The 23,176-nt window shown below is 40.2% G+C and overlaps 1 protein-coding gene across 4 annotated transcripts in view; it reads right to left on the bottom strand.

The window, feature by feature from the left end:
• Nucleotides 1-23,176, bottom strand: part of CNKSR2 (connector enhancer of kinase suppressor of Ras 2) — a 214,287-nt gene that overhangs the window by 5,308 nt on the left and 185,803 nt on the right. For all 4 annotated transcript variants that reach the window (XM_034074520.1, XM_034074521.1, XM_034074522.1 and 1 more), the window contains one exon: nt 631-827. In XM_034074520.1, the coding sequence (XP_033930411.1) occupies nt 631-827 (197 nt within the window). The remainder of the gene's footprint in view (nt 1-630; nt 828-23,176) is intronic.

Below are 23,176 nucleotides of genomic sequence, written 5' to 3'. Positions count from 1 at the left end.
CTATCAGGACAGAATTGAAATTGCTGTAACAAACAAAACAAAAAAAGCTGACAGGGAGGCTAAATGAGCTGTGGTACATTTAGAATAACTATAAAAATCTTAAAATCTGTCTTCACCATTATCTATTTATTTAATCAATCCTACTAATTAAATACAATGATCCTATCACCTCACACAGAAAGCAAGCTCACAGTTTCCTCCTGGACAATCTCAGCAATCAGAAATTAATCAAGTGTTGCAAAAGGTACTGCTCCCTTCTGAAAAGCTTCCTTTGCTTAACTTTAGGCTGAGGCAATTACAGAATGAATACGTTCTGGTAAATGAAAATGTTCAGAGACAAAAAAGGGATCAAGGTTTCCTCCCATAATTTGGTTTCAAGTTCTGTTAAACTGTCTAGAGGAAGTGCAGCTGCTGAGATTTTATCTGCGCAGAAACAAAAACTGATCCCACTCACTTTGACTGCTCTTCCAAGGCACATTTTTCTCTGCTAAGCAACCAGTGCTTCCCCGTGTCTCCCTTGTTCCGCACACTAGGTTCAGCCTGGACTACAGCTGTGCACAATTAATCTCCAAATACAATGTGGTCTGATCCAACCCTGGGGCAGGATTTTTCCTCCCTCTTTTATCTCACCTTTAAAGTGCTTTTCAGAATTCGCAGCTGGTGCAGTTTTTCATTGACTACTGGATCGCTACATCTTTTTACAAAAGATTTCTTATACTCCAGCTTAGTGGAAATCCGGTGTTCTCCTAAAGGAGACAGGCTGGCCTGCTCCAAGGCTCTGTATAAATCTTGCAAGGAATCTGCTGTTTTTTCCTTTATAGTTTCAACTGTAATGAGAAAAAGAAGAAAAAATAAAAGGAAAAAATAGAGAAAAATCATTAATGTAATTAAATAAGATCTGTCAAAAAACCTCTGCAAAATGTTTAACAGGTTTAACTAGACCATGAGGAAGACATTTCACAACCTAAGTTGCAGAAGAAAGTGCTGTGAGTGTAACTCCTCCTCTTGTTATTGCCTTCAGAAGAAAGGGAGAAAAACATTCAAGAATGTAAAGTCAATCCGCACAAAGAAAAAGGAAAAAAAGGGAAATAGAGCAAGGTGTAGCAATATCAGTGTAGTATACTGGCAGAGATCTCATCTCTAGTACTGCAGTAAAATATGCTGGTGACTTTGTTATTACAAGGAAAGGAAGCTCTGAAAGCATCCTGCTGAAGAAGGTGATCAGGGATTGGATCTTGGCCCGAGAGCGCTGATATGGCATTCAAGATTATATTTATAAAGGTGGCTTTAGAATGACATGTCATATCCTTCCTAGAAAAGTCCACTTTGTTTTTGTCTCTCATTTTTGATACTCAAGAGTGCTGTTTAATAGTCAGTAATGCTGTCACTTGTTTTCTTACTCTATTACCTGAAGGTTCACTAGCAGACTACAGACTGGATATAAGAGCACATACATGACAGTTTACCCAGCCTCATGGCAAACCAAACTAGAGCTGTTTGCATTATAGGTTTGTTTATTTATTTGTTTACTACAGGTTTTAAACTATTCTAACACCAGGAGCATTTTAAAGGAAAATTGAGCAAAGGCTGGGGATGAAATATTACTTCGATAGGAGCATCTGAAATGCTTCATTTAGAAGGCATCAAAACATTTCAACTTTTCACACACCGTTTACCTCTGAAGAAACTGTTTGATGACTCTATACAAACCTGGGAAGTGCATGGAGCAGCTGAGCAGTGACCAGGAGTGGTGACCCTCTCACACCAACACCGCTGTATCCACCACAGCTGGCCACTGCTTGTGCACAGCCTCCTGACTGTCTCCAGAGCCCTTGGGACCCTTCTACCTGACTTGGCTTTCACAGTGGTGTATGCTTTTCTGCCCCAAGGTGCTTGTGTCCTCAAGATGCTTTCATGAAAGCTCTTGTAGGCAGGCTACAGCTGTTTGGTTTCAAGCATTATTGTGAGTGACTGTGCACCAAGACATAGCCATCTCCACTACAGGAAAGTTCAGTACATGATAAAGTGCCCATACGTAGTGAAACTCAGTCTTCTCAGATATTCAGAGAGGGATTTTTTATCGAGTATCTACCAGGAAAACAGCTAGTGTTTAGAAGTGACATTTCTAGGAGCTGCCCAAGGCAACTTCCCAGTGAAGCCCATACCATGCAATATAGCAACTACTCACCTCAGTATCAGGCAAGAACTCCAGAGACCCAAGTCTCTACACCCCAACACAAAAAGTGTTTGCATTTGTAGAGATCTTTACGCAATCAAAGAACTTTGCAGACAGCAACTAGTTTAGCTATATCTCTTACCAGTTTATTCCTTTACCCTTTTAGGAGGGAACTGTTTTTAAAGAACTTCTTTTTAAGAGAGATGGAAGTTTGAGGATTTTTACTGATGGAGGTGTTGTGCATTTGTACAGAGCTCCCTAAATCCTCCCATTGTGTGCTACTTTGCTTAGAGAGCTGGGTTCATCACTGTAAGGAGCAGCCAGGACTTTAAAGAAAATAGAAATGTGATGCATTTCTCTTTCTTGTGGATTTCTTATTAAACCATCTAATTAAAGGGCAAGTCAGTCAATATTTAAATATTCAAGGATCAGTTAAAATCCCCCACAGTCTTGATTTCTATGCTTTCTTCAAAAGTCCATGCAGCTATGAGATCAGATGTTTGGGATCTACCCATCAGTTTATATTGCTGAACACTGAAGTCCACCATTCTGACAGCTGAGGAATGGGAGTGATTTGCTAAATGGCAAAGCGGAAAAACCCCACCTCTATCTGACGCTGGAGTATTTTATATTTCTCTCTTTCTCTTATCCCTTGTGCAAAGCAAGAAAGTTCTTTTGTCTGTTATGCTCCCCAGCAGCATTGCCACATTGTATCCTCAGGGGATGAATGGGATTAGTTCCAGGACAAACTGCTGAAAAACATGCCAGTGCTTTGGCTCCATGTCATCATTTTGCTAAGGTGATCTAGAGCCTGGACCAGCAACCACACACCACATCCAGGCTTGCCATTGAAAACCCATGGCTTCCTCAACTATCACAGGTCCTCACCATGGCGAAGGACCTGAATGAGAGGTGCCTTTAGTGAACCTGGAAGGCAGCATGGCCTGTGCAAACTCAAAAGTCAGGCTGGGGAGCTTGTGCTGCCCTCCCTTCCTGCACCGCTGGCCTGGCAAACTGCATGGCTGATGCTCCTCAGGGCTCATCTCCTTGGGCAGGCAGCTAATGTGGGCCTCAGTGGGGCTGCAGACAGAGGATTTCTACCCTTGCTCCAAACATGCTCTCTGGCTGCATAGGAAGAGGTGCAGGACTACAGGGGAATGATGCAGGCAGGGTTAAGCAGCAGAGCACTGATGACAGGTCTTTGAAACACATCAACACATCACCTCCACGCAGCTTAGGCTGCCTCCCCCAAGGCTCTGTCACTGCCTCGGTACTGCAGCTATGGGAGGTGTGTATAAAAGGAGTTGGGATTTTCTATAAAGGAAAGCACAGGGAAGAAAAAGAGCAGGTGCCTTCCCTTAAATGTCTTGCTGGGGCTGGGGAAGCTTAAACAGGGCACGATGCTGCCTTGTTCCACCCACGGTGGGGGAGAGGGCAGCAAGTGTCATGATAACACATCCCAAACCCTTAATACTTTCCAGAGGAACACTGAAGGTGGTGGTACTGCTGCTCCCAATGACTCTCAGTAGGCGGAAATGAGATTACACATGAATCTCCCCTCCCTCACCCTTCTGCTAAAGGCTTTGATTGATTTCCTGTAGGTGTTGGTGAAACCCTTGGCACTATAAAGCATCTGAGGTACTTGATTAGATGCACAGCTGAGCTTAAAACATATTTTCTTTTTCTAAATTGGTGGATTTGTATGTGAGTCATGCTACTACAGCAGGGCTGCCTCCTTAAGGAAGAATAAGGCCTCAGGTACTGACTTGTTCAAGTAGAAAACGTGGCCTAATGGGATTTGCAGATGACCTCAGAACAGCCTCTGATGCAGCAGGTTGTTTTTCACCCTCACTTGGCTGCTGAGTCATGGGTCGCATCTCTTTGTTTCTCTGAATACACTGTCAGGTACTTATTTTCACATACAACTAAAAAAGAGGGTCTCTTCTCTGAAGCAATAGGCTTACCTCCTTCCCCACCCCCAAGACTGAACAACTGTGTAACTCTGGACTATAAATAAAGCTTCATAAACTGCCGCACACAAAATCTAAATTCAGAACTGTATCTTCCAAACACACAGGTAATGAATTTTGTAACAGTGAAGCATCTGATGTGTCTTCAAGTGAATGCAAAGCCATTTGAATTAAATTCAGAAGATAAACAATATATCAGTCTAGTAAATGGTGTGTTATTATTTCTCATTATTCTGCTTTCCACAAGGAAGAATTTCTGAACCTTTTGTACTTCGCCCTTGCTTCTTAAAATGGAGTAAATATTTGTGTCCACCTTAACATTTCCTCTGGAGAGAGAGATTGTGGGTGAAACTTTAAGAGGTCAGGAATGGTTTGCATTGTTGGCATTTAGGAAAAACTGGTGAGGTTTCCTACACTGTGCTGTCATTTGTTGTTGAAAAGAGCATGCCCTGAGCTCCACGATGCAACCACTTCTTTGCTCCATCAGGCTATTCATCTTTCCATTATTTACCTCTTATAAACCAAAATCCTAAGAACAATAAATAAGAACAGCAGACACTTGAGTGAAAAGGGACTGGAGAGAAACAGTTATCACTGGTTATTTACATGGATCAAGAGATAATTGGTCCCTGTAAACTGATGATTCAGGAAGATGGTGCTGAAGAAGGATCATGCAGAAGGTCACTGTTGCAACCCAGTTAACACATTGCCCTCTGACACAAAGAATCCCTAGGCACACATTTCTCAAAAATGTGCTTTAACTATATGGAATAACATCTGGTAATTTTCAGCAGAGGTTCTTGCACTTCTGTGACTCACTTTCCCTGTAAAAGCTTGAGCCACCAACAGCTTGCATGGCTTTCCTCTTTCAGTGAGGCACCAGAGGAACCTGGGCCTATGAATGCATGTACCTGCCCATACAAGGATAGTACAACTCAGTCAATCATAAATTTTGTCACCCACTGTGCTGACAAGGTCAGATTTTTCCAAGGTTACAGCTCTCCTTTGAGTGCACCTTGTGCTTTGCCAGTGCCTACTAACACCACCCAGGCTCATCCCGTTGTCTTTAGACTTCTTTCCCTGACTGATGGACACTGCTGACAGCATTCTCCATTTGCCTCTTTGCTACCTTTGCAGCTTAGTGACGTGCTTTCCTTTGCTGTGCAACTCCCTCTCATGTACGCCCACTGCTCTACTTGTGCTTAGCCCTGCATTTGAACGAAATTACACCCTCTGCAAACCCTGAGAAAGCCAAACTGCTGCGAAGTCTGTGACAGAGTGAAAACAAGGCAAAGTCAGACTGAAACCCCCTGGCTCCACTGAAATTTTAACTCCCATTTCCATTTCTTATTGTGAGCTCACTCTGGCAGAGGAACCAGCTCAGCTTAGCATTCTCAGGATCTTAAGGAGGTAGATTTTGCTAGAATACATCACTAATTATGTGATTAAACACCTGCCATACGTTATTCCCCCCACACAAATCCCAAAAATTTTCTTCCAGTTTGAATTACAACTTACTTCTTCCCTTTCATATAGGAGAGGCGCCTACCTGAAGCCTCCCCAGACTTTCTGTGTTAGTAAATGCTCCACCAGAGAGCTCCAGAGAGCATCCGTGGCCTTTAGAAAATGGTTTAAACTAGATGAAACAGGACCTCATGCATGAATCTCTGTGTGCTTTGTTTTTCTTTGCCTTCTTGACCCTGATGCATGTATGTTGGGAACAGAGAAGCTTACCTATGACAGGCTAACTAATAAGTGATATAATCCCAAGACCAACAAAGGGTTTTTGTAATCTTCTTATGCCACAGCATGTTGATTATGCCATGTCTAATTAAGAGGTCTATCAAACCCCACCTGTCTCTGCAATGGTTTTACAAGTAGGTAGTGCAGCAGACATATGTCTGTTGATCCCGTAGGAAGGGGAGGCCCCTCACATCAAGCTATCAAGCACCAGCTCTGACTATCTGCTGGCCCAAGTGTGCTAATCATAGAATCATAGAATAGTTAGGGTTGGAAAGGACCTTAAGATCATCTAGTTCCAACACCCCTGCCAAGGGCAGGGACACCTCACACTAAACCATGTCACCCAAGACTCTGTCCAATCTGGCCTTCAACACCGCCAGGGATGGAGCATTCACAACCTGCTTGGGCAACCCATTCCAGTACCTCACCACCCTTACAAGTAAAGGACTTCCTCCTTATACCCAATCTAAACTTCACCTGTTTAGGTTTTAACTAATAGGCAGGTAGGAGCAGGGAGTGTAACATAGCCACAGGGTTCCAACCCAAGAGACCAGTTAGGAGGAAGACAGAAGGGATCTCCTTAAAATTAAAAAGCAGAAGGATCAGTATGGGTTTTAGGTGTGTTGGAGGGGAAGGAAGAGAAGAAATTTTCCAAAGCATGTGCAAGGCTTAAATCCGTCTTTGCTGCTGTTCGGGTTAATCATTAGAGTTCAATTGCACAAGAGGGAGACATACCCAAATGCTTAGGATGCAAAGAACCAGGAATTACAGTCATTTTTTAAACTATTTGGATGGATGTCAGGCAGATTAAACCAGGTATTTCCTTTCCCTCCAGATTACAAACTAAAAGGAATGAAATGGTGAAATCAATGAAAGGATGACAATTACAAGATGGTGTCTGCACAGCTGTGTGCTGCATATGAGATCACCCCTACACAGCTATAGGGGAGCCAAGGTGACATGGAAAGTCAGCTTTTGGTAGGAAAATTATACAAGTCACATCCCTCATTAGTGACAAAAGGAAGACGTAACAGTGTTTACCCTGGCAGGAGGTGCAATGAGATGCAGTTCAGGTCTACATGGAAGACATGCTAATCATCTGCTCTGGGTAATACAGAACAGATTTTCCTGTTAAAGCATAAATAGAAACTTGTGTCATCTCTTATGCCACATTAAAATCAAGGCCTGAAAGGGCATGTAAGTATGCCTGTGCATGTATATCCATATACACATGTGTATATTACATGTATACATATACAAGTATATATAATGCTTTCCACAATTGATGAAGAGTTTAAGCAAGCTGAAGAAAAGCTGTCAGCTTCTTGTGCAATGTCTGGGTTTTGCAACCCTTTTCTCTGTTATTCTTTCTCTTTGCCTGCCCTTTTCTGATTTGTGTAATCCTCCATCCCAATTGGCCCCATGTACCTGAAAGTGCAGGATTTTTCCCAAAGACTTGAATCAAGGAAGGGAGAAGCAGCATTTAAAAACAAGCTTTGACCCATGTGTTTGGTGAAACATTAGTGGAGGAAGATGAGAGAACATGTATTAATTTGTATGGTATAAAACCATCCTTTCTTCTAAAGCAGAAGTATTTTTGGGTTACCAGGATAGTTGCACATGTACATGTAAACCTGCAGGCAAAAAAAGATATTCCCTAGAGAGGATGTTCACTGAAATGGTCAACACAACAGAGCTCAGCAATATGCTGGAATTTTTCACTAAATGATACGAGGCTGCCTTGCCTCTCACATACGTAAGCATAAATTGGTTTCTTGAAATAAAGTGAACTGTGCAGGCAAGTGGAAAAGTCATCTCCCATAGGATAGATTTCTGAAGGTATTTCAGGTGTTTTCCGCTGTTTGAACAAAGTTCAATCAGAAGTAGTTAGGTACCCTAACCACTTTTAGAAGATCCAACCCTAGCCTTTGTAAGGCCTGGGAGATGCTAAACTTTTGCTGTGACACCAACGTCTAATTCTATTTGTGAACTATTTATGGCACTAGTGGTTTTTTCCTTGGATAAGTAGATCCCCGCAAATCTCTTTTCCTCTGAGGTCACCATTCTCGTGATATTTGAATGACAAGCCTTGTGAGCCATGGCTGCCATGCAGACTGCAGTTTGTGAGGCAGCAGGCGAGAGCATGTTCAATCTCACGGCTTCATGGGACACCTGTGCTGGTCTTAGTAGAAGTCTCACACCCAGAGGCAATCACCTCTTTTCAGCTTTCCTTGCAACTGGAATTGCTTAGTAAAACCAGATGACACTAAACTCAGCATTAAAAAAAATAATCAGTCCTTGAGGTTTCTCCCTGCAGACCTGTGTTGCTGTGCTGACAGTAACATTTAGGCGTTTTCAACATCCACTTAGGAATGAAGTTCAGGTGCTGGCAAATAGGTTAATATGTTAGTGAGAAGGGAAAACACAGAGAGAATAATTAGCTTGCTCTGTTCGTACTGCCTCTTGACAGCTCTTACACACCTCAAATGAGCACCAGGAGAAGCTCCTCATTTGCTCCCAGTCCTGCTGTTTCATGAGCTTACACTGGTGGGCTGTGATTTCAGAGAGAGCATAAGAACAAGGAGGAAATAACTCCAAAGCTTCCCAAAGTAACAAGGAACTCTGATCAGTGGCAGAATTTTTTGGCAGTGGTGTTATCCTTTGGTATTTGGACACGGTACTCTACTCATTAAGCTGCCTATGAAGGCATCAGTTTAACCTTGATCTGCTGAACTGATTTTAGTGACTCTGGGAGAATTTTAACATGATGAAATAGAGAGTTTGATATTTTTCTGTGCCACACATTGATATAAGTGCTGTTTAAGTTTACCACAAGCTACCGATGTTGAAGTGAAATAAACAGAGCAATTACATTTTGATGGTACGCTTCCCCTCAGTTCTCACAGTTCAGAAACAATGAAAAACTTGGTCTTTATGAGGAAAACCAGTAGCTGAAGCAAACCGGGTAAATCGCTACATGTTTGGGGATGCTCGTGACTTTAAACAGGATGAGGATGTCCCTATGGATACATCTCACAAGCGATATATGGAAGCAATTACTCCTTCAGGAAAATATTTTCTTTTCACAAATCTAAGCTGTTACAGCACACGATGGTATGAAAAATTAAATGACAAATGATAGGGGCGCAGTGACATTACTCACCAGTCAGAATCAAGAAACAGTCATGCTTGCACAACAGCAATGCCTGTCAAGGTTTATGGGCTGGATACCTGAAACAAAGCCTGAATGGAAGAGGTGTGCATTTCTGGTGAGCAACACTATTCCTGGTAAGAAACACCCTCTGAGAAAATGAACTCTACTTTGGGCTTCGTCCCAAGTTTTCTTATTTATATGGAAATGTAGCACCGCTAGTAAAACACTTGCATCACTTAGGAATTGAAAACCTACTTTCAACATGAAAGAAACACGGCAAATCAGTCTGGTTGGGGGCCAGTCTTAGTTACCTCTGTAATGTACCATGGTCTGTTGGGGAAGCACCTCCTGAGGCATTTATGAAAGGGGTCTGAAATATTTCTGAAAATGTTATCCCAGAAGAAGTCATATTTATTCAGATATTCAGATTTCTCATTGGATTTATAATTGCACATCATGATAGCTGCACTGATTAGATTCCAGACTAATTAATCTGCATTCTGATTTACATGTTATTTACGTAGGGCATGACACTGCCAAATACAAGGCACCCCTTGTCAGCTGCTGAATGCCCATCACACCGCCACAGTCTGTAAGCACCACACAGAGTTCAAAGTACTTTTGAGAACCAGAGCTGTGATGAGAAACATGCAATACCATGTGGCTTTTCTAGGCATTGCTCATGTCATCAGATGTCATCATGAACTTGTGAACATGTATGCACCTTAACATAAGGAATGTCTCTCATAACTGTCATGTCATCACCCAGGAAAGGTCTGTTCCCCATCCACTGGGCAGAATGTGTTTGCACACAAAAGAAACAAGAGAAAGGAAACGAACATCAGCCCTGACAGACGCTGGTTACGCAAAGGCAAAACTGAAAATTTGCTGGCTTATTTCCTTTATTAAGCCCAAAATAACACCTTTAAAAAATCCTGACTTCATGAATAAATTGAATGCTTTCATTAAAGAAACATTTACTGCCATTTTCTATACTTTATTTTAAGGCATACAGAAAATATTTAACAAATGTGTATGCAATTAAATGCCAGGGACTGCTAATTACAGCCCTTCTGAATGCCTCTGCCAAACAAAGATACTCAGTACAATGTGTTAGAAAGCGTGGGGAAAAGAAAGAGAGGAAGCTGAAGACAATCTAATTCATATTAGCACAGATATATGCTGGCCTTTGGCTACGAGCAGCAAATAAGCCGACAGTATAACCGCAAATGGCAGCCAAAGGACATTTTTGAGTCACATCCTCGCTTCTGCTTCTCTAATTCATTTCCAAAACATTTCACCTCTAACTAATTATGGAATTTAATGACAGAATGTAAAGGACTGGCTGGGGTTGCAGGCCATTCCAACAAGGCTTTAATGGCATATCCTTCAGGTTGCAGAATCTTTATGTACTTAGCAGTGATTTATCAGACCTGGCAGAGGCAGGTACTTCAAAGGCAACCTTATATAAAAAATAAATTCTGCCTTTGCCAAGCATTGGAAAGAGCACTAAATTAAATTTAAAAATCAATTCATACAGACAAGAGAGTCATAAAAACTCAGTGGGTTTGTCTATTTGGCCAACAGGCAAAAATTTATGACAGTACAGTTTTGTAATCAATAGTAGCAATACAATGTATGCTTTTGATCAGAAAAAATTAAAGATGCCAAAACAACATTGCTAAATATTTAGGCTGATTTGTGACAGTCCCATTGAGCAGAAACACAAAACATGCATTTGATGAATTTCCAACTAGTTTGTTATACTATACTTTTTATTTTTCAAAAAAGAATATTAAAACTATTATAAGCTTTTGTCACCTGCTGTAAGGCAGAATGATGTAATTTTATTCACTGCACATTTCCTGTTTGTGAGGCAAAAAAGCATAATTTACTTCTTTATAAAAGGGAAATATATATAACTATATATATATAATTTTATTGGTATTAACATAATGCAATACCATACATTGAGCAAACAGAAAGAAAACATTTCAAAATACATTTTTTAAAAGTATCTCCCCGTAAGATAGTATGAAATATCAAGTAATTAGCATTAACATTATTACAATACACCCTTAGCCAAATATATTAAGGAAAATCCACATTCTAATCACAGAGATAGAGGCAAACATCAACCCATAGGGGACCCGGAACATAATGATAAATACAATATCTGAATCTACTTTGAGTGACATCCAGACAAATATTGGCCCCAAAACAGCCCTCTGGAGTCTCGGTGTTATACAGAGAATACTTTGTGCCTGGTTGGCCAGGCAGCATCACTCACATGTTTAAGTCCTAGAAGATAAAGAGGAACTGAAGAGTTTATCTGCAGAGTCTAATAAATCTCAGCACGAGGTATCTTCTCCGTCATGATCCCAGTGTACCCTCTGGTAATTCGTTACAAATGATTAGATAAATGGAAATCTCTGAAATGTCTATACATACCTCCACTTGACAGAATACACTTAGTTTAGCATGACAAAGTAAAGTGATTTCCTTCACTAAGGTGAAGCTCGCTTTAATCCTGCATGACTCTGCCTAGTTGGCCTGAACAGGTTCACTGGAGTTCAGTACAAGCAACAGGATTTTACAGTTACCATGGCTGAATCTCTCTTTAATTCCTCGAAGTCTGCAGAACAAAACTGAGTGACATCAAAGCCCTTCCCCTGCCAAGACCCTCTTCCCCTTCCGTTCTCCCATGCGGGGGGGGGGGGGGGGGGCAATATTTTCTGCAAATGTGCTCCATGTAGACTGGATCTGACTTTGTGCCTAGTCCCATTGTGGAAAGGGTGCATTCTTCAAAAGACTGGCCATGCCCTTTGACACCTTCCTGGAGGCCTCATATCCAGGCATGTGGTTGTCTATGCTTTAACAGGTCTGTTCTCTGTTATAAACATCAAAGTTATTCAGGAAGAACTGACTTTCTGAACGGAGGCCATTAGGTTGCTTGCAAGAGGCTGAAGTTGAGTCTCCGCCGTGCCAATTCTCTAATGATAAGTTTATCAACCTTTGAGTCCAATCGGTTCAGTGCCAAGAGAAGTGGATCCCATTTGACATGGAGAGGTGCTATCAACTCTCGCAGTGTATTAGCCTAATATGATAAAGCAGTGTTACAATATGTTGAAAGAACTGTGATGTGCCATTATTTCCATATCATATTAGTATATTAGAAATACTATCATGCAAACAAGAGCAAATAGCAAATCTGGCATACAGTAGCAGCACTACAGAGCTTTTCTAATCTGCATGCAGCTACGCTCATGAAGACAGAGACATGGCACTGTTCTGTTGTTACAGTTTGCTCCATTAAAATATCCCTGATGCAAAAGAAGTATTTAGGGCAGAAAGTTATATATTCTCTTTGTGGATATGCTTTCAAAAAAGAAAAAAAAAAACAAACAAAACAACAGAACAAAGACCAATTAAAAAAACCCAAACAAACCACAAATAAAACAAGAGAACAATACACATCCTAACCAATTTGGATTGGTTTCCTCCATGTTGAAGAGACATTAGCTCATTTGTTAGCACTGGAAAAGGGTCACATGAATGAGGAGAAAGGAAGCAAGGAATGTGCCCCAAATCCACTAAACGTGCTACAAACACAGAAAAATATCCTGCTGGCAACTTTTTCATGAACTAGGACAAGAGATGGCACAACACAATCTGGTTCCTCTTGTTATCATAGCTGACAACCCAGCGTTGTGCAACACTGGGTGAAGCATAAGATACAGAGCTAGGAAATCACGTGATTCTGAAACCACACTGACATTACATTCATCCAAAAGCTAGGCCTTGAGAACTTGAGAAGCTTTGTGGACCTGTGTTAGCAAAGAAAAGAGAAAAAAAGAGTGGAATAAACAGCATACATCTAAGTTGTTTACTTAGAGTTTCTGGGTGGCTCTGCAGTCTCTGCACTGGCAGTTTTGAAAGCCCAGCTGCTCTCAGTAGGTACCCTATTCTATTGTCTACTACACTTATTTGTTATAAAAATTGAAACTACATGGATTTTGAAATCCATTGTGGTTTTACATCCCAGATATAAAAAAGGGGACATTTTGATATTAAAAAAACCCCAAACACCTTGGGAAAGAGTTCAACTGTGCAGAATATGCAGATGCACCAATTCGATCCAAATTAAAAGGTGAGATTTTTTTAACCCTTGTTAAGGAGATTTTTTTCTTTTTTTCCCCCTAAAGACAGGATGAAAAAGGAAGGAAAATATCAAGTGTTGCCGGTTTTACTCTTGAGCATATCACAAAAGGTCTGTCTCAGTGACAGAAGGCACAAGGTGGAAAGAATCCCAGATGGAAAGATCGGTGCCATTTACTCCACCCACGGCAGCAATTGGAAAATGAGTTTCCAGAGAGGCAGGGGGTGAGCAATGCTATATGGAACTCAAACTGAGTTCAGACTTTGCTCCACTGCTGAGATTTCTCGACGACTCTGTGCGTCAACAGGGAGAGGAAGAAGAAGGGAAAGGAAAACAGTTTATATAACTAAATCCTAAGTATAGCAGTTGAGAGAAGCTTTCATATAACTTCTCATTTTAAATAAGGAACATTTGAATCTACAACCAAAATAAAAAATAAAAACCAAAGCAACCTCCCCACCCCTCAATAAAACCCCACAAAACCCAAAAAAACGCACAACCCCCAGAACCAAACCCCTGACAAACAGAAGGTCAAACCAGCACATTTCAGGACTCATGGGGTTAAGGGAAGGGGGACTTCAGTAGACTGAATAAGGGAATGTTTTTCACACTTCATCCTGTTTTATACTACAAACAGTCACAGCATTTATAAGAAGAGTTTGGATTTGTTTGGAAAAAGGCACTAAGTGAAAGAGGATACTGCTGCCTTCTATCTATCACTGCTGAAGCTTGTTGTCCCTTGGTTGTTATTAATATAACTTTATCTCCAAAAATTTGGGAAGTTTGGTTTCAAAGGTCAGGCTTTGGTGGAAAAAAACATCCCTCTTCATGAAAAAAGGCGGCTACGAAATTAAGGGAGGGTTATTGAAGATAAGGCAAGGGTATTATCTAGCAGATATCTAGACCCAGCTCTTCCACATGCCCTGCTGAGGCATGGTACCTAAATTATGTATGTAAAATCCAACTAGATTTTGGATTATAAAATGATTATTCCCGAAAAAAACCCCTTTCTAATTAGACACACTTTTGAAAAGGCTATTCAGTAATAGGCCTCTCATCAAACACTGGTAAGTCTTTACTGTCCCAGCTTGGATTAGTTACAATATGCATGAACACCTTTTATTATGGCCTCTTAAAGGTAAGTGTCAGTGTACACTGTCCTATTTATCTGAAAGTGAATATAATTAACAGGCATTTGAGGGGGCTTTTCTAAATAGAATTTATCATTATTTTACTGTACCACTCTTACTGATAGTAAGAGTACTATACAATATTTCCTATTAGTGTAGATGCACATTAAGGGTTTAGAAATTCTGCTTTTTAGTAGTAAAATAATTTTTTTATCATTATAAACCCCACAATTTTCTTTCTGTGTCACGAGCATTCGCAAAATGATTTATGTAAAAGATCTCCAGCATACAGTTCCCTTTCTATATGGGTTTTTAACATTTGTTTTAAAGCAGAACAAATACAAATAACAAAGAACAAGTAGCGTGCTTTTGGATGGATACTTATTGACACTACAACTTACAAAACTGATGAGATTTGCAAACATTTTGAAAAATAAACTGACTGCCATTCACATATAAAAATGAATGTGACCCTATGAAAACAATGAAGTGAACTTACTGCATTTATCAGCCAAATTATGTTTGTATTATTAGAAGAGCTTTACTGCAAATGACTTCCCCAGAGAGGCTGCAAAAACAAAACTGCCTGCTAGTCTCTGCTTATTTCTTCAGCTAATTTGGTCACATAAAATGTGAGTAATCTTGTGTCTGAGCAAACCTGTAAGCAGTGGGAGGTATTTTACCCATTGAAAGTGTCAGAGACAGAATGCATCAGGGCTGGGACCAACCTGCCAAGCAAGAGCAAAGGGATGCTCTGCAGGCCTTTCCCACCATGTCTTAAAAAACAATAAAAATCTAAGCAGAGGGGAGGAGAAATTTTTCACCTGAGAGAACTGTTTGAGAGTCACAATCAGTAAGGTCTCAAAAAGGCCTCTCACACCATAAGTCATATGTAAGGAAAGGGGCATGGAAGGCGAATCAACTTTCTTTTTCTCTTTGAGACCTATTTATCATTAATGAAGGCAGAGCAGCAACCACTAATGACAGGTAATCTAAATTAGGGATTTCACTCTGATGTTCTTTTTAATAAAATGCGTAACATTTTACTGCTGTCACTTGAGAGTACACTTTCTTATGAATGTTTACATCATATATTTTGTCTAAACAGGCTGCAAGGTGCTTGATTATTAAATGGTATGATTATGGTAAATTTGCTTTTCAGAGAAGAGTTAGATTGAATAAGAGCAGGTTAATAAACTTTTTACAAAGGTACTTGAGTTTTAGAAAAGGAAATTTCAGATTTCTCATCTATAGTGACAATCAGTGAACTGTAACCACCTTTTGAATCTTGCATGTCTAGTTACATATATGTCCCTAAAGGTAAACACTATGTGTGAGTAATCAGGCCCTGAACAAGAATGAATGCAAAGACTTGGGGAAAAGAAATCCCCCTCACCATGTACCACAGGCTGTTCCCTCGCTGTTTCTCATTCCAATGGTAGATACATTTTTGTTCTTACTAGTAATTGCTTCAATGTTATTAGACACTGAGTCTTTGGGAGGAATGCTGGCAGATCTACAAATTGTCCATTGCTCAATGGTAGGAAACTCCCACCCTCTTCAGGACTGCTCAGGTCTCAGACAGATGCCACGCAGAGGTGAAAAGGAGCTGGTATGCAGCCTGGCAATGAGAATGCCTGAGGAAAGAGGGTTTCGATGACACATCCCATGCAGCCCCTTGACACTACACTCCAAAGCAGCATCTCTGCAAATTATACTGTAAGAAGCCAGTCAGATGTGCAAGCAGTAGCAGGAGTCAGTACTCCTCTGGAGACTGAGATACTGCAGTAAAGGGCACTAAATCAAGCAATGACAACATAGGAATATGCTTTCTACAAATAGCAAGTTTCAGCTTTTAATCACAGTATATGCTTTAGTGTCCCTCATGTCCTCACTGAGCTAAACAAAGGAACACCAAGAGCACAAATGTTATATGAGAAAGCACCACAATGAGGAAGGGGGACTGGGAAGACAGATGGTGGTGTGAGACAACATATAACCTCCAGTATGTGCTCCTCTACAAGTGCTGCACTTAGTCCCATAGGACAATGTCTGGGGAAATTACAGGGCTCTGATTAGAAGGCATTCTTCCTCCCACTTACCACAGTACTTCTAAATGTGCAAATGTATCCAGCTTTCATAATATGCAGTTCACATAGTACAGTTATTGCTAAATAATCCTCTATCTATTCACTACTAAGGAACTAAATATCCCCTCAAAAATCCCACTAGAGTAACAATGAAAAGCACCACAAAAACCTTAAAATTCATTGCTAATATTGCCTTACACACTCCAGCACCACACTACTAATGTACTTATTAGTACATAAAATAAGATGATTCTCTGCATCATCCTATCTTAAGCTGTGCAGATGTATGCTGAATTGTACCTAGCTCACCTCATGTGCAGGGAAGACACTGAAGCCTTACAAAATCATTATGCTTTTCCCTGGACTCTTGCTTAGCCCTGCAGCTGCAGATACTACTCTGTCCCTAGGCATAAATGCAGACATCACTCTGGTGGTGCATGCTGCAACAACCTTCATTCAACGCACTCTTACTGCTCTGTGAAAGCCACCTCTGACAAAAACAGACACAGACTTGGAAGTTTGTGGAGACAGAACTCTCAAGAATTTCTAACCTTTCTTTCTGTATCGCCTTCTGCTAAAGTAGTACCTCACATAGAGATGTCAAGGAAAAAGTTTAGCTAGAGAATATGCATTTGCTTTACCAACTTTGTTTCTCTAAACACCAAGAGGCTTTTTGACAAAGCCACTAGAGCTCCTATATTATTTGCTGTTTGTTTATAGACCTTTTCTGAAGTGACAAACTTCCCGCTTGCTCAACAAATAAGGATGATACTGATATCAGTAGCTAAACATCTAATGAAGGACTTAATTTTGGTCTCCTGTTATGCAGATTTTTTCTTTTTTTATATTATTTCTAATTCTTACTAATATTGTCCTTATGTCCTTCCATATTAAATACATCTCATGGGTATTCTTGTGCTGTACAGGTAGGTCTCTCTGTAGTATCTGTAAAGTTCTCTACTTTGGCTCGTTACTGGGGTCTTACTGGAATAATGGTTCACAACTCCAAGAAGGAGCAGTTTGAGTTGTGGCTCTGTCAGAAATCCACAGTTGTTTTTCCAGAGTAGTTTGTTTCATAACTATTGTAAACTAATACAAACAGTTGCTCCCAGACAGAGGAAGCTCTCTAATTTGGGACATAAACAATGAGACACAGTTGAATAACTGTGGTCAAAAAAAAAAAAAAAAAAGAGGAAAAATAAGTTGGCTGAATTTCTTACAGTTTTATATGTGTTCAGAGGGTGCAAGATGCAATCAGGACTTTAGCGTGCCACTGGGTAATGTGAATTCGGAAAATATTATTAACATTTCTGCATATCAGCACTGTAATTGCTAGGTTACACTGAAATGAAGTTAAATATGTGTATGGGACAAGCTTCACCCAGGAGAAGTCTATGTTACATTCAAAAGACAAGCATATGGGGCACATATCTAGTAGTGAGGTTCCTTTCGATCCAATTCTTAGTACTGTTGTAAGCTAAAATTAGCCAGGCTATGATTGTAATAGCATATAAAGCTCAATTTAATCTACCAAACCTTCTGCGCAGTTTACACTGAGAACTGCTTGAAAAGATGTATTTTTTTTCCTGACTATGAAGCAGGAACTGTAGTTCCACTTTGTTGCCCTGTGAAAGAGCTACTATAAAGAACAAAAATGGGAGTTGTGTTTCCTAACTAATGCTTTGGACTACAACCCTGAAAAAAGAAAGTAATATACTGGTTTTTTTTTGCATGTGTATTTCCAAATATTTTGATAAGGAATATTAAAGTAGAGTTGATTCTATTATTGTAACAGACTATCCTCTATATCACTTTTATCAGCAGCATATTTCTGGGAATTTTTATACACTAACTAACTCACTCAGGACTTTAGAAGTAAACAGAAATAGATTGAATTAATTATAACATGCCACTTTTAAACTTACACAAAGAGATTTTTAACTTCAACCAGTAGAAGCCTCTTTAGATAAAGAACACTTTAATAGCCCATCATCAAGTAACATAATTGCTTTTTCTGATGGTGCCTTCCATACTGACAGCAAAAATACTAATACACTGACAAAATCTCTCATGTGACTAAATAATACAAGACCAGATTGTCATCTCCCCACTGCCTGCCTACAACCAAAGACAGAGGACTGAGATGCTGCCCCTGCCACAGCTACTGAGAACTGCAGCAACCTGCCATCCTGGCCTAATCTCTTCCCTGAGTGGGAGACAGATAAAAGAGACAGATCACATAAACATTGTAAGTAAGTTGTTGATATGAGACTTTATGAGGTAAAATGAACAAACTGAGCAAAACCTGTTATCTCTGTGGCCTGTTCTGCCAAGGCTCTTCAGCAGCTTTTGCTAAAACATCCAACATGAATGGTGTAAAACCCCACACAGGGAAAGCTGGGAGGGCAGATTATTATGATTATTATTATGATTATTATTACTCATGTTGAGATATTTTAATTTAATTTGGAGCTTACTGGAGAAGCACAAAACATGGACATTAATACTTATGTGGCGAGGCCATTATGTGAAATGTTGAAAACAATCCGTGGCTGGCTGTGCCACATGTAACAAAGGTATTCCCTTCTTGCTACTCATAGAATTAGAGCATCATAGAATATTTTGGCTTGAAAGGGATCTTTAAAGGTCATCTTGTCCAACCCCCCTGCCATGAGCAGGGACTTCTTCAACTAGATTTGGTTGCTCAGAACCCCATCCAGCCTGGCCTTGAATGTCTCCAGGGATGGCACATCCACCACATCTCCGGGCAAAATGTTCCAGTATTTTACCACCCTCTTTATAAAACATTTCTTCCTCACATCCACCCCGAATCTCCCCTCTTTTAGTTTAAAACCATTATCCCTTGTCCACTCACAACAGGCCCTGCTATCAAGGAGTAACTCTTTTTTGATCTGTCAATCCAACTTGCCTTGACTGTTCCCAGGCAAATCATGTCACTTTGCTCCAGCTATATTTTTGATTTAGTCAGGTCTCTTCCAGGCTTGAGGAGGACCATACTTAGCAACACAAATGTTATTAGACCTGAAGCCCCTCTCTCAGATTATCAACTGAAATACACTGAAAAAAAGCAGCATACAAAGAAACTGCTTTTAGAAACTAATTAATTTGATTTCCATAAAAATAAAGCGGAAATCACCCCTTCTGTTTTAAAACAATGATTCAGCTGCTTTCTCAGGTCTCTACAGTGTCCTGAAAGCCCATCAGACCAATACGCCAGTGAGCTCCTTGTTTTTGTGAGTTAATTACCTACTTGGGAATATAAAATGAAGAATTAATGATAAAATGTTTCACACCTGGTGCATATGAAAGCTTATATTATCATCTGGTGAATTTAACTTTCATTTTTTATTACAATAATTATTTTTATGTAAAAAGCTTTCACAGAGAGGTTTTATGTAAGGTGCCCTTCTGGCAAGCCAAACATTGCTACACTTTTTTGCTTATAATCGCTTTATATATATTTTATTTATATTTTTCATATATATTTTTAATGTACAAAAGCTGTTTTCAGAAGTGCTCCAGTATATTCTGAGCCTATCATATGCGAAACAATGCCCTCACTAGTGTAATAAGAGAAAAACAGAGCTGCACAGATTTCATTAGGCTAAAGGCTCCTCTTACAGAAGTCAAATGCTGAAAATGTCAGAAGTTCCCCAGTGTATTTCAACTTTAAAGACAGCATCAAAAACCAAATTTCATCTTCAAATCCCTGAACATGCTAGGCTAAAGATGATCTCTTTAGTTGCATAGGATCTCCTAAAACTTGCTAAGAAAGTACTTCTGTAAGAAATTTAGTAGGAGGAAAAACAGCAAGTTAATTAAGGAAGTAATTTGTCATATCACATTATGTGTCAAGCTCCTGATTAAATAGCCAGAAAACTAAAAAACTACAAGTTCATGAACAGGGATGGTAAAAGGCATTTGTCAGAGAGCTCATGAAGCCCAGACAAAGCTTAAGGTGGCATGCCAACGTTTCACAGCCACATGAGATAGCCAACCATGGAGGCACCCTTAGCTCTGCTGCCCAGCCTTCCTCTGACATCCAGGCACCATCAAAGGCCCTCTTGGGGCCCAATTTGGGCACTGGTCCTCTTCTGCACATCTGACCCTTTTCTGATGTTGGAGGGCAGAGCCCTGCTCCTGCCTCAGTACCCCATCCAAGGCCAGGGGCACTATTCCTGAGCCTGGCGGAGACCTGCTGTCCTGAAAATCACTGAATAACGTGGGCTCTGTTCTCACCCAAGGGTAGCAACCTCCCCGCTATGGGTTTCTCAAGTTGCTCAGTCCTGACTGTTAACTATGCCCTCCGCTAATTTCTTTAGTAGCTACATTGTATTCTTTAATTTCCTTTTCCTCCACAGTCTTGTATGTGAACAAGCATTACACTTCTCTTTCCATGCATCACTTGTGCTTGCATTTTTGCATTTGGTTTGGGTTTTTTTTTAAGCAAATAGCTGAGGGTCTGAGATCTGCTCTACAGAACTACACAAATGGACTTGTTGGACCATTTGTACTAAGCTCACATCTGCTGTGCAGAAGGGAAACATTGGCCTACAATGCAAAACAGTAAAACCAACAAGCTTAGTAAGTTTTTAATTTTGCAAGGATTTGTTTTACAGAAGAAAGCAAACATCCCTTTTAAAGGAGCTGCATATCTGATGGCAATAAGCTCACTCATTTTCATGTACAGCACCAGGACTTTGTATCAGTTCAACCAGATATTCCAAAAGGCTTTACAACAGCCTGTTTACAACAGACTAATGCTTTTGTGATTTGCAGTGATGTGGATTTATTTTCATCTTGCTCAGTGTTTATTCCACAAACATAGGTTCTGGAAAAATTCTCCTGGTGCAATGGGCCAAGGAAAGTGACTTTGAAATATGCAGAGATTGTACTACCTCTTAGAGTGTCCTTGCTTTTATCTGATATATTAAAAATATATCTTACAGAGTAACCACAAGGTTCAATGTATATAATATAATGCAGCTATTCAACAACTCTGTGGAAAAATAAGAACTTTCTCAGTGTAAGTTTTCTATTATAAAGTAAATGAGAAGGTAGGAACAGGCAATAATTTATCTGTTCTGGTTACATTATGGTGCAAGAGGCACTGTGTCAGCACAGCTGCTGGTGATGAAACAGCTGTTGGTGACCACAATTTACACACTTCTTTGTGAACAATAAAATACAGCAAGTGCCTGGTCATCTGAAGCTGAAGGTTTTTAAAACAACCCTTTAGTAGGTGTGTGCAGAAACCTTTGGGGGTTTCAGAACTTGAGTTCCACCCTTACATGCCTAAGTGCAGCGAGCAACCTCCCCTGCTCAGCCTGGTACTACCACAATCATTTAATTTGGAAGGAGGAAACAGTTGCTAGTAAAACCCAGAGGGAACAGAGATGAAGACCTGGCTATATACTTTTGGTCATTAATAACAGTGCTAGCTATGCCAACCGCTAAAGATGGGCAACAGCAGACTGAAGAAATGCAAAACATACAAGGACAAAGAAACAGGCTCATGACTTCATCTTTTAAAAGATCTACTCCATTTCACTATGGTACAACAGAATAAGTAATCTGAAGAAGTCTCACCAGAGACCTCTGCTAATACTTTTGGAAGACCTGAGCTATGGGGACACTATGAGAAAGTTTTACTTGTCAAAAACTGTCACCTCAGCTAATTATGGACAGATATATATTACAGAATTTCCATAATCATGAGGTTATGCCAGATTCTCCCCTGTGGAGGACAGCTTAGGCTGAGCAAATGGTTCTGTGCACTGGCACAGTCTGCCAAACACAGCCCCAGCATAAAATATGTCCACTGAGCAACATACTAAATTGTGCAATTCCATGAAACAGAGCCAAAGGCAGCATGGGTGCATTTACAGTAGGTTATCCTGTGTTACTATCAAAACAAAATGCTTTTAAAACAGGTTTTCTTACTGGAGGAAAGATTTATGACACCATCATCCCCAATTGTATCACAGAGCATTAAGGCTGATGAGATTTTCATTTAAAAAAACAGTAACAACTCAAGGAAACTTGATCCATAGCTTACTGCAGATTTATGTCCATTACAGTTTTATGTCCTGTTTCTAGTCTTCTGCCTTTTGCTTCCATCTCACCCCACTGGATTTCGCCATCTCTTCCCCAGCTATCCTGATGTTTCCTGTTCCAAGTAAGCACTACAGATCACAGCCTATAGGAAGGTTTTCATTTCTTTTTACATAGGTAAATTAAACTTCTATCACCTTGGTGGGGTCTGCTTTCCTTTTTTTGTTCATTGGTTTACTCTCAGCAACTGCTTACTCCCCATCATCCAAGGGAGCCATAATGCTCTGAAATGGATGCAGTCTTCTGGCAGCTGTGCCACAGGAGCCAAATCAAGGTGGAATACAAAGTCTCATCCCTCCACTCCTATTTTCCTCTGAGTAGAAACCTGAAGACTCCAAGTGTCACAGGCCTCCAAAGGACAGTGCTGGCTGCTCAGGGCCATGCTTTTGTCCTCCTAAGATCAGCCTTCCCTAAAATTCAGGAACAATAAAATCCATCAAGGACCCAAGTGCTAGCTTCAAAAGTGAAGAGCATAATTTTTACTTGAAGTGATTTTTTTGTACTCTAGCTATAAATGCTATAATCTTGTTTAGCCACAACATATACAAGCTTAGGAAATTGGCCTCTTGGGATGAAGGAGAGCAAGAAGAAGGCAGCTGATATTTCTAAGCTTCATAAC

This window comes from Melopsittacus undulatus, chromosome 2 (genome assembly GCF_012275295.1).
Source record: "Melopsittacus undulatus isolate bMelUnd1 chromosome 2, bMelUnd1.mat.Z, whole genome shotgun sequence".
Classification (NCBI taxonomy): domain Eukaryota; kingdom Metazoa; phylum Chordata; class Aves; order Psittaciformes; family Psittaculidae; genus Melopsittacus; species Melopsittacus undulatus.
This window is presented reverse-complemented; position numbering and strand designations above follow the sequence as displayed.